Genomic DNA, 12,635 nt, shown 5'->3' with positions numbered 1-12,635 from the left:
CCGACCCGACCCGACCCGACCCGACCCGACCCGACCCGACCCGACCCGACCCGACCCGACCCGACCCGACCCGACCCGACCCGACCCGACCCGACCCGACCCGACCCGACCCGACCCGACCCGACCCGACCCGACCCGACCCGACCCGACCCGACCCGACCCGACCCGACCCGACCCGAATTTTGAATTTTAACCATTTGAACTGGGGTGAGTCATGTGGTAGTAGTGCCTGATGGATTTGGTTAAATGCTTTGAATGGCTACAGTGTGGGCGGCAGTTCGACCCGAGGCAGGCCAGCACTGCAGCTGTGGAGCCGACATGGGGTCGCCGTGTGGTTAGAGAAGCGATCGAAATTCGAGTGTGCAATCCGTCTTTAAACCAGGGCGTGGGTAAATTCTCGCTTAGCCCCATATGGGACAGTGCTCTAAAACAGTAGTTTTTCTTTGGAAGAGGAAGTGTACCTATTGGCTATGTTTTACATATGAGAATAGGCAAGTTGTGCGTCACGTGCTGGATATTTAGAAATTTGATTGATGTGTTGCGAAAAATGGCTACCTGATTTTTGTCTGTTTTAAACCTATGTGTGCCCCATCGAACGGGACCAATAATAACTTTTACCCACTATCCAGTGAAAGTCCGTTAAAACAATTTCAAACAGTATTACCCTTTTGCCTCCTCCTAGCAGATTCCGATTGTAATCCCGTTCCTTTGTTCCATTTCCAGAATTGCTCGCAATGTCGGGTCAAACACCTCCGCCAACGTCGCCGAGTCGCCCGACCGCCGCCGACCCTCCGGGGCCAGCGCCGGAGACGGTGGCACGGCGCGCTGACGGTCTGATGGTCGATGGCGATGCAGCTGAACCCGCAAACGGTCAACGTAACGGTCAGTCCGTAGATCCGACGGTGAACGCCGCGGCCGCGAGACGGGCGCGTGATCGCGAGCGTCGTCGCCTCGCCCGAGAGCGAGAAACTGAGGCTGAGCGACTTCTTCGCCTGCAACGTAAACGTGAACGTCAGGCTCTGGCGCGCGCTAGACAAAGAGATCAGACAGGTGGCGCGGGCCCTTCCCATCAGGCGGTAGTCGATGCAGTGCCGGTTCCCGGTCCATCGGGGGCCCAGCCGCCGGTCATCCTTGCCGCGGATATCGCTGCCGCGCGACGCGAGCGTGACCGGGAGCGTCATCGACTTAGGAGGGAGCGTGAATCGGAGGCTGAGCTCGCCGAGCGTCAGCGACGCAATCGTGAGAGAATGGCTACGGCTCGCACTAAGGTCAGGACAGGGAGAGACGGCGCAGGTCTTGAGCCACCTGTTGCTGCTGGTGTGGCGGATCAGCCGATCGCACCACCGACTGCGTTTGAACCGCCGGTGGTGGGCGGTGTCGCGGACGTCGCGCCCGGCGCGGAGGCAGTGGGCGGCGCTGTAGGAGAGGTGGCAACGCACTCGCCCGATGGTGCTGTAGATGCTGTCGAGGCGACAGTAGCCGATGCGCCAGACGACGCAGCGGCGCGCCGGCCCGCGGCCGATGCGCCCGACGCGGAGGCAGTGGGCGGCGCTGTAGGAGAGGAGGCGCCCCACACGCCCGATGGTGCTGTAGACGCTGTCGAGGTGGCAGCGGTCGATGCGCTAGACGGCGCAGCGGCGCGCCGGCCCGCGGCCGATGCGCCCGACGCGGAGGCAGTGGGCGGCGCTGTAGGAGAGGAGGCGCCCCACACGCCCGATGATGCTGTAGACGCTGTGGAGGTGGCAGCGGTCGATGCGCTAGACGGCGCAGCGGCGCGCCGGCCCGCGGCCGATGCGCCCGACGCGGAGGCAGTGGGCGGCGCTGTAGGAGAGGAGGCGCCCCACACGCCCGATGATGCTGTAGACGCTGTGGAGGCGGCAGCGGTCGATGCGCCAGACGGCGCAGCGGCCCGCCAGCCCGCGGCCGATGCGCACGACGCGGAGGCAGTGGGGGGCGCTGATGGACAGGCTCCGGTGGACGCGCCCGCCCGTCGTCGAGGCGACCAGCACCTGCTGGCTCGCAATTATGTCCCCGCCGAGTTCGAGCCGCCGGCTGGCATGCAGCTGGGCCGAATGGACACCGTCTGTGCCCATTGTGGAGCGCTGCGCTGGCGTGCCGAGCCCGCAGGCGCCTGTTGCCATCAGGGCAAGGTGCAGCTTGACTTCCATCCCCCGCCGCCGGACGAGATGGTGGAGCTGATGACCCCCGGCACGGCGTTCTATGACGAGTTTCGGGGCAAAATTCGCGCTTACAACACGGCCTTCCAGCTGGCCAGTATGGGGTGCAACGTCGTCCGACACGACGGGGCGTATCACGCGGCTTTCACCGTTCAGGGTAGCGTGTGTCATCGTATGGGATCTCTACTGCCCGCTCGCGGCGGCGAGGAGCAGTTCATGCAGGTGTATTTCCTCGACGCAGACGAGGCCACCGCGCGACGTGCCACCATGTGTGGCGGCCTCGACAGAGCCGTTCTCGACATCCTTTTGGGCATGCTGCACGAGCACAACAACTACGTGCGTGCGCTCCAGCCGGCTCTGCTGATGGCGCGCGGTGTGCCGAACTGCCGGATCGTGTTGTCGGCCGAACACCGGCCGCTGTCGGAGCACGAGCGCCGGTTCAATCTACCGATCGGTCGCGAAGTGGCGGTCCTGATGCCCAATGAGATGGGGGGCCGGCGCGACATCGTCGTTCGCGAGCGCGGCGGACAACTGTTCCGCATCGACGAACTGAGCCGCCAGTACGACCCGCTGCTCTATGTGCTGCTGCACCCGCGCGGCACGGACGGGTGGTCGCTCGAGCTGAAGGCCGAGCGCGGCGTCACAATCCGTCAGTATGGTGCGTTCCACATGCGCTTCCGACCGGGTCATTTCAATCTCATTCCGCGAGGGGGCCGGCTGTTTCAACAGTACCTGGTGGACACTGAGGCAAAAGCTGAGTCGAGTCGTCTGTCGTATGTGCGCGCGAACCAGGACGGCTTCAACGGCTTCCGCGCCGAGACCATCCGCGGCGTGCGAGACGCGCTGGCTGACGGCGAGGAGCACGGCCGAGCCGTCGGACGGCGCGTGGTGCTGCCGGCATCCGTAACGAGTAGTCCGCGCTTCATGATGGCCAAACTACAAGACGCTCTCTGCTACGTTCGAGACTTTGGCGCCGCCGACTTTTTCATCACCGTGACGTGCAACCCGGCCTGGCCAGAGATTGAGCAAACTCTGCGCACCCTCTACCCGGGAGAGAGGCCGGGCGACTACGATCGGCCGTGCGACCACCCTGACGTTGTCAGTCAGGTGTTTGACCTCAAGCTGCAGGCGCTGCTGAAGCAGCTGCGGGGCGGCATCCTGGGTCGACAGCGGGCCATTCTGCACACGATTGAGTGGCAGAAGCGTGGCCTGCCGCACGCTCACCTTCTGCTGTGGGTCGTGCCCGCCGACAAACCTCGCGCCGAAGACGTGGACACGTGCGTGTGCGCTGAGCTGCCAGATCCCGAGACCGATCCGGAACTGCACGCGATCGTCTGCACCAAGATGGTGCATGGTCCGTGCGGCGCGCTGAACCCGCAGGCGGTCTGCATGAAGGACGGCCGCTGTAGCGTCGGCTATCCGCGCCCGTATCTGGAGGCCACAGAGCTGCCAGAGCGCAGCTATCCCAAGTACAGGCGGCGCGCGCCGGAGGACGGCGGTCAACGTGCGCGGACGCCCGGACGGCGCGGTGTGGAAATCGACAACCGCTGGATCGTTCCCTACAATCCGCACATCCTTCGCGCGCTGGACTCACACGTCAACGTCGAGCTGATCACGCACGCGATGGGAGCGATCCGCTACTGCATCAAGTACGTCACCAAGGGCTCGGATAGGATCATGTTCGCCGTGCAGCCCGACGGCGTGGTTGACGAGGTGACCCAGTATCAGAACAGCCGGTACCTGGGATCCATGGAGGCAGCGTGGCGGCTGCTCGACCGACCAGTCCACGTCCATCATCCGCCGGTCCAGCGGCTGCAGCTGCATCTCGGTGACGACGAGAGACGTGTCGTGTTCCGCGGCGACGAAAACCTGGAAGCGGTCATCGCGGGCGAGCAGGCTAATCCATCCATGCTCACAGCCTTCTTTGAGCTGTGCCAGCGTGACGCGTTCGCGGCGACACTCCTCTACCCAGAGGTGCCGCGATACTACACGTGGCAGGTGCGACGCGGCCGGGGCGCAGACGCCCGTCCGGCCCACTGGAAACGCCGCGTCCGTGGCCAGCCTCACCCCGAGGTGCCGGGCGTGGTTGCCTCTGAGACTCTGTCGCGCGTGTACACCACGACGCCGCGCGCGGGCGAAGTTTTCTTTCTTCGCCTGCTCCTTCACAGCGTCCGAGGTCCGCGCTCTTACGAGCACCTCCGCACGGTCGATGGCCGCGTGTGTGCCACCATGCGCGAGGCGTGCTCCGCACTGGGGCTGCTCGAGGACGGAGCGCACTGGGCGCGCGCACTGGAGGAGGCGAGTGTGACGCGCTTTGCAGGTGGTTTGCGTTTCCTCTTCGCTCTGATTCTGATCGAGGGAGAGGCTACGTGCGATCCCATGGCGCTGTGGATGAGGTTCGCGGACCGCCCTGTCCGAGGACATCGCTCGCCGTCAGCGCACCGCTCGCGCGGCTGGCAGACGTGGTCTCACCGAGGACGAAGTGCGCCAGCAGGCGCTGCGGAAGATCGCTGGCATTCTCCGCCGGCTGCGCGGCAGATCTCTGGCGGAGTACGGACTGCCGGTGCCGCCGGTGCCGGACGCCGCCGCCGCCGCCGATGGCGACGACGACGAGCCGCCCGGCGGTCCCGAGTACGACCCGGCCGCTCTGGCCGATCGCGTTGAGCGCGACGAGCCGCGTCTGACGGATGACCAGCGCGCCGTCTATGACGAGGTGCTGCGACGGCTGGACAATGACGAGTCGGGTGTCATCTTCCTGCAAGCTCCAGGCGGCTGCGGGAAGACGTTCTTGGAGAACCTGCTGCTGGCCAAGGTGCGCAGCCGGGGACACGTGGCAGTTGCAGTGGCCACATCCGGCATCGCAGCCAGCCTGTTGGAGGGCGGCACGACTGCCCATCATCGGTTCAAGATCCCTCTGCAGCTGCATCCTGACAACGAGAACGTCTGCGGCATTGATCGCCGCTCTCCCGAGGCCGACTACCTTCGCCGCTGTCGCCTCATTGTATGGGACGAAGCGGCCATGACGAACCGGCGCGCCACTGAGGCGGTCGACCGGGCTCTCCAAGACGTCCGCGACAGGCAAGAGCTGTTTGGCGGCGTTCTGACGCTGCTCTCTGGCGACTGGAGACAGATCCTGCCAGTGGTGAAGCGCGGCGGGCGCGCAGAGGTTGTTGACGCCTGCCTCAAGTCATCGCCCATGTGGCCTCGGATCGACACCATGGAGCTCGCGACCAACATGCGGGCGTTGAACGGCGACGATCAGGCCGGTGAGTTCGCCAACTTCCTGCTGCGCGTCGGCGACGGCCGGCTGCCCGTCGTGGCACAGCCGGACTCGGTGCAGGTGCCCGAGTTGGTGGTCAGTCCGGCGCGCAGTCTCGCCGCCTTGGTCGATCGCATTTTCCCTGACATGGCCGGGCGACACCGTGATGAAGAGTGGCTGCATGAGCGCGCCATCCTCTCGCCGCTAAATGCGACCGTTGACAGGGCGAATGAGGCCGCGCTGGCCCTTCTGCCCGGCGAAACAGTCACGTACGCTAGCGTCGACACCATCAGTGACGACGACAACGAGGATCACGGGCCTCCGGTGCCCACCGAGGTGCTCAACGCGATCGACGTGTCGGGCATGCCGTCGCATCGACTTCAGGTCAAGGTCGGCGCCCCGGTCGTGTTGATGCGCAACCTCGACGCTCCGCGCGTCGTGAACGGCACGCTGTGCACGGTGCTGCGCGCCGCGCCCAACGTGCTCGAGCTGCGAATCGCCAGTGGAGTCGCGCGTGGCGAGACGCTGTTTTTGCCGCGCCTCCCTCTGGTGGTGAGCGCTGTCGATTCCGGCATCGGCCGACCATTCCGCCGCTGTCAGTTCCCCGTCAAGCTGTCATTCGCCATGACCATCAATCGCTGCCAAGGGCAGACTAAGCGACGCGTGGGCATATATCTGCCATCCCCGGCCTTCACTCATGGCCAGTTCTACGTGGCTCTCTCGCGCGTAGGCAGCTTTGATTCAGTCGAGGTGCTTTCCACGCACAACCATCGGACGCGGAATGTCGTATACAGAGAGGTTCTGTGAGGTGCGCGCGCCAGGATCGGGCGTCATACGGGTGCGTTATGGGGCGTTATCTTAGTTCGGTTGTCGAGCGACGATCGGATGTACCCCGCGTTGTGCCGTCCTTCACCCAATTGCTATGACGTTGAGCCCGGAGTGGCCGGAGGAAGCCCTTGCTCCTTGAGTGGGAGGGCCACTCTGTCTGTCCGGGTGGTCAATGTCGACGGCCAACTGTAGGCTGCGGCCAATCGTATTGGGCGTTAGGAAGCGGGTGCGTCATCGGCCGTAATCTTAAACGTTATCGGAAGTATAGTCAGGCGGCGGCGTCCAAGAGCGGTCAGATACTCCTGTGGTCAGTCGTGTGGTACGGCTGGTGGTCCGTGTGCTGGGATTTTTTAGTCTGGAAATGTTAGCGCGTCGCTGTTGGTTGTGAGACCCCCTTTCAGACGTGTGAACGTCTGAAGTCCGTTTCGTGTGATCGATCGGACACTTCACCCCTTGATAGGGGGAGTCTAAACCGCTGCGGGGCGAGTCTTACGTCTGAGCGTGTCAGTGAGTGAGTCCGTGTGCGAATGTGTGCGTGACTGTAACTGTGTCAACTGTCAGGTGTGACGGTTGTTAGGCGCGTCGCTGTCGGTTGTGAGACCCCCTTTCAGACGTGTGAACGTCTGAAGTCCGTGTCGTGTGATCGATCGGACACTTCACCCCTTGATAGGGGGAGTCTAAACCGCTGCGGGGCGAGTCTTACGTCGGGGGGTGCCAGTGAGTGAGTGCGTGGCTGCATCTGCATCCTGTGCTTAACCCTTTCGGTGCTGTGGGTATTTGGAGTGGTGAATGATTGCGCGTGAGTGAGTGTATGCCGGTACGCGCTGACGTAACGGGCCCTTAACCGTTATACTAAAAGTTTGACATCGTTAACGTAAGTTCATCAGGAGGCTGACATTGACATTTCAGTGTGCTTAACTCATTTCATTGTGCTTAAATCATATTTCAAAGTTACTTTAAAAACGTGTTAAGGGCGGGGTGCGCGCTCGGAGCACTTCCACGACAGTGCACCCTGGTAACAGGCTGTGTTCAGTGTGCGGAGCCGACCTTGATGTTCCCTATAAAACCTTCAATCTATCCATCACCTCGGCACGGCGACCCTGAACTATGCCTGGCTAAGACTCCGAGCCTTTTGACTTCCTTATGCCGTGTCCCTGACTACATTTCTCGCCACCATGCAGTTAACCAGCAGGGCCGCCAGTCATCGACACCGGCTGCCGCCAGCAGCCGCAGCTGACGCCAACAAACCCCGGATCCGATAAGCTCTGCCAGGCAATCGGACCAGACCAGTCCAGCTAATCCCAGCAAGTCATTCTGACTGTGTCTAATCCGGTCAGTGTGTCGCCTAATGCCGCTTTGACACTTTGCTTACTTCTGTTTCCTAATCGGCCTTCCTATTGTGTATCGCCATAGCAGCACGCTACATTTACACTACTTCTACTTCACTGCTCTTTTTCTCCTACTGAGCATGCTGCCTACACAGGGCGGTTTTTGTAGCGTAGCTTAGCACGCCAGCATTACCGCTGTCAACCTTCTGAATTCATGTCAGAATGATTCGCCATGTCAACTACTGTGACCTGTCCCCTGGCCCAGTTAGGTAAATCGCTGCTGCTAGATTTCACATAAACATTCACTGCTCGAATTGGCTAATCCCGTCGTTTGGCTGCTGCAAATCTCCTGTGGCCCAATCATGCGCGCGGAGCAAGCAAGTCACCTAGTAAATATACTATTTGACTAGGATTTGGCGTTATTTGAAACGTCAGTTTTTGCAGCGAGCTTTTCCTGTTAGGGCTGCGAGATACCCGCGGAAACACATATCTCTTCAACATTGCGCGCCACACAGGAATGCGGCTGATTCACGTGCTTTTGTGAGCGAGGTGCTTCCCTCCGGGAGAAATTCGCCGTCCCCATATGCTTAACACGGAGCCGAGCGGCGGCTGACAGGTGGCCGGCTCTCGGGAGATCGGCAGCCGACACTCGAAAAATCGACAAGCCGCCGCTGAATGCGCGTGCGGCAGTGCTGAGCCGAGTCGTTCCCACGGTCTGAGGTACCCCCAGTTTGAAGATTCGGCTGTAGAATATGTAGTTTTAAATACGTAGTTTGACGTACATCTCGGAAAAGTGAGATACGGCCAGAAATGAGTGTGGGTCCCTCCGTTCTGAAGATTCTGATCGACGCCGATTGAAATAATTCGCCGTGCATATCTCGGCTTATTGACGACCGATTGACACGGGATCAACACCGATCGATACCAAATGGCTCTGTGGGGGGGGGGGGGGGGGGTGGTAGTGGCAAGTTTTCCTACCCGACGAACCCGGAATTATCCCGAGGGGGTAGGTGTGGGAGTAGAGTCGGGGGAACGGGGGGGCGAGTGCAAGTACCAAGTACTTTCGCAAGTACCAAGCAAGTACCAAGTACTTTTACAAGTACCAAGCAAGTACCAAGTACTTATGGAAATACCAAGCAAGTACCAAGTACTTTGGCAAATACCGAGTACTTATGCAAATACCAAGCGAGTACCAAGTACTTTGGCAAGTACCGAGTACTTTGGCAAGTACCAAGCAAGTACCAAGTACTTTTGCAAGTTCAGCAAGTTTTTCGCCAATATCGAAGCTTCTAGACGTCCGATCGTCACCGGAAAACACCATTCGATCCCAAATTTCTCCCGAATCTTTTTATGGCCAAAGCGACGCGGAGCGAGCCAAGATATCTTGTCTAAGGCTAGTTGAAAAGGGCATAGTTGATGCGGTATATACCAGTATGTTCAATAAGTAAGTTCCGTTTTGATATAACTCTTTTATTTTCTGGCACATCTCAACCAAACATGGCTCACGGCTCGACGAACTCGCCCTGCAGGCGAACGCATCGGTCTCATAGTTTGGCCAGGTCCCGGATGGCCGCACGGAAGGTTTGAGTGAGGGTCTTTTCGCCATACTGGTAAAAAGCAGACCCGAGTGCAGACCGCGAGCCGAACCTCCGGCCCCGGAGATTTTTCTTCATGACTGCGAACAGTCAATAGTCATTGCGTGCAACGTGTGGAGAGTAGGGATGGTGTTAGAGCACCTCGATGCCCTCTGCCTGCAGGGCATCCCTCGCCACGAGGGCACGGTGAAGAGGCGCGCAATCCTGGAGGAGGATGAACCGACCACGGGCCTTCTCGGGGCGGCAACTGACGATTACTGGCAGAGATGGTCTCTGACTCTCTAATGATCCTGGCGTAGGCTTATGTTTAGGCTTTCTTTTATCGCCTGGACAGTAATCTTTCTGTTGGCCATCACCATCTCCTCCACTTTGGCGATGTCAGTGACTGTGACCATCGTCCTCAGCCTTCCTGCATGTGCCAGGTCGCGCACGCTCTCCCTCCCCTCCCCAAACTTTCTTCCGCTTCCGAACTGCGGAATCACTAAGAGCATGGCTCCCGTACACATTCACGAAGTTGGCGTGGATGTTAGCCGCCGGCTAGCCCTGGATAGCTACGAATCGTATCACTGAACGTTGATCCTCTCGGGTGGCCGATGCCATTTCTAAAGCAGTCTAAAAAATGGTGTTATTTGATCTGCTCCATATCGTCACAGAAATGGAAGAAGAAGCTGAAAATGCGGTCACTTCGACATTAAGGTCTGAATTCTAATCCCTGAAAAAATCACGTGCGTAGACCGCGTGAATTTTAGTAATTGCTCTCCGGAACTTACTTATTGAACGCACCTAGCTTTGGTTGATACTAAGATGGAAGGATTCACTAAAGGACGTGATGTAGACTGCAGAGTTTGCTAATGTAATAATTGAATGAGGACTTTACTCCACCAGAAATCGTTCGGGTCGGAGCTTTCGAATTGTATTACAAAGATGGAAGGAATCTGTGGAAGGCAGAAATGGTGCAGCTGTTTCATTCTTAAAACGTGTTCGCAAGCAGGATTTACGTGACGCTAGCGACATCTATCAATGTAAGCCGGGACGCTGATTGGCTGATTTGAGTCCGTGAGCAGTATCAGTAATTTACGCCAGCACAGGGTTGAGGCAATATGCGCATGCGCAGGAACTTCTCATGGAGGAGCTTTTGTTACATCGGACAGCGCTCAATCTTTTTCAACAATTTTAGAAACACCCGACGGCTAACTCGGGAATCAATAGAGCGCCTTGAATAGAGCTACAGCGCGGCCAGGTGGGTGACGGCACGTGATCGCCTGAGGCGGTGGGGGGTAAAAATATTTTCGTCATTTAATGCTCAATGCAATCGCTGCGACTTTTTACAAGACCTTCGTCTCGTCGTTGTTCCTTGTTTTCAACGACTGGTCCCCGAGTGATGACTATCCTCACGCAAGATAGAATGAATGGAGCTAGCAATTAAGTCCAAAAAACATCGAAAATGTTACAAAACACTTCTTTTGAAGGAGATGAATTGAATGGTGTTGGAGCCTCACGAAACATGTTTCAGATATACGGTCGTCAAGTTGATGTAAGTGAATCCTAATCTATAATCTAAGATTCGGAATCAGGTGAGCCCCTACGATTTGGACCAAACTTGGTCAGTGGATAGTACGTAACGTCCTGATTACGATGCACCCAAGATCTAAGCTCGGCCCGCCATATTTACGAAGTTACGGATGTTTGAATTTCAAGGTCATTTGGGTGAGCCCCTACGATTTCCGTCAAAATTGGTATACGGACATATTACATCTCCTCTCATACAAATATCATAAAAGCTAAGCTCGGCCCGCCATATTTTTCAAGTTACGGAGTCACAAACGGAATTTCAAGGTCATTCGGAGAGCCCCTCCGATTTTCGTCAAAATTTGTATGCGTACACATTACATGCTCCTCATTACGAATATCGTAAAAGCTAAGCTCGGCCCGCACTATTTCAAAAGTTAATGAGGTTTGAAACTCACTGAAATTCAAACCTCAGTAACTTTGAAATAGTGCGGGCCGAGCCTAATTTTTATGATATTCGTAATTAGCAGCATGTAATGTGTCCGCATACAAATTTTGACGAAAATCGGAGGGGCTCTCCGAATGACCTTGAAATTCCGTAACTTTGTGACTACGTAACTTGAAAATATGGCGGGCCGAGCTTAACTTTCATGATATTTGTAATGAGGAGGATGTAATGTGTCCGTATACCAATTTTGACGGAAATCGCAGAGGCTCACCCAAATGACCTTGAAATTCAAACCTCCGTAACTTCGTAAATATGGCGGGCCGAGCTTAAATTTTGTGATATTCGTAATGAGGATCATCTAGAGTGTCTGTACACAAATATTGATGGAAATCGTAGGGGCTCTCCCGAATGACCTTGAAATTCAAACATCCGTAACTTCGTAAATATGGCGGCCGAGCTTAGATTTTGGGTGCATCGTAATCAGGACGTTACGTACTATCCACTGACCAAGTTTGGTCCAAATCGTAGGGGCTCACCTGATTCCGAATCTTAGATTATAGATTAGGATTCACTTAGGATCTAACTTGACGACCGTTCAGATATGACGCGTAAAACAAACTGACGCATTAAGACTGTGTTCAAAAGTGTGAGCGGCAGCTCCGCATTCCGCAAGCACTTGTCAACAAATGAAAATCGTAGGTACTGCTCGGTCGCCATAGCAACCAGTTAAGCGTCACAAATTTTGAACACTATCTGAGTGCGCTAAGTTCGACTACATCGAGGACGATGGGTGATGATTGCCAGCTGATTAAATTAACGAAGCGCGAATAAATTCAATTTTTGTTTGAGATTGCGAGTAAAATCTGTTTGTAAATTTCAAATATTGAATTAGTTTTTGTATATAAAATAACTACAAACGCCTCTGTGCAAGGAATAAATCAAGGCTTATGAAAATCGTGAGTAGGGTTGGGAAAAGCAAAAAAAGGATCACGTGACTGGCGTCTCAACCTTATCTGTAAGAATCTTGAGCGCGGCGCCGTGGAAAAGCGCATCCGATAACACTTTTACAGACCTTTTCTGGGCATTCTTCTCAGATTGACCTCAGGTCAACGGTTTAACCTCCATAGGTTAAGTTAGTGTTTTATCGAAACATGTTATTCGGTAATAGCTTTTGACTCGAGAGAACCACGATATCAACTTTACCAGCATCGTGTTCATCTCGTCGAGCGCGTCGAATGAACTATACTTTGACCTTGAAATCATTACGAAAATTTGACGTCAGGTCTCTAGGTCATGACCTGACCGGAAAAGGTCATGTTGCGTATGAATCCATCCGTATCGTCGAGCCCAACACATCTAAAGGCCGCCACACACTGGAACTCGCATGCGGGTTGCGAGTTTGCGGGCATAATACTAATTCATGGAGTGATTAGACCGCTCCCTTATGGTAACTTCATGAATGCAGTGCAGTGGAGCCGGTACACCTTCAGA

At 56.6% G+C, this 12,635-nt stretch overlaps 1 protein-coding gene across 1 annotated transcript; it reads left to right on the top strand.

Moving 5' to 3' along the window:
- Positions 1-2,057: 2,057 nt before the first annotated feature.
- On the top strand, positions 2,058-5,988 carry LOC122370219 (the record flags this gene model as incomplete). Its single annotated transcript, XM_043345635.1, has 2 exons — positions 2,058-4,475; positions 4,615-5,988. Coding segments are annotated over exons 1-2 (3,792 nt in total), but the record flags the coding sequence as incomplete, so codon positions are not given.
- Positions 5,989-12,635: the final 6,647 nt, after the last annotated feature.

Source organism: Amphibalanus amphitrite, unplaced genomic scaffold (assembly GCF_019059575.1).
Source record: "Amphibalanus amphitrite isolate SeventyFive unplaced genomic scaffold, NRLGWU_Aamphi_draft 001110F_arrow, whole genome shotgun sequence".
NCBI lineage: Eukaryota > Metazoa > Arthropoda > Thecostraca > Balanomorpha > Balanidae > Amphibalanus > Amphibalanus amphitrite.
Note: the sequence above shows the minus strand (reverse complement) of the source record. Positions and strands in the feature narration are given on the sequence as shown.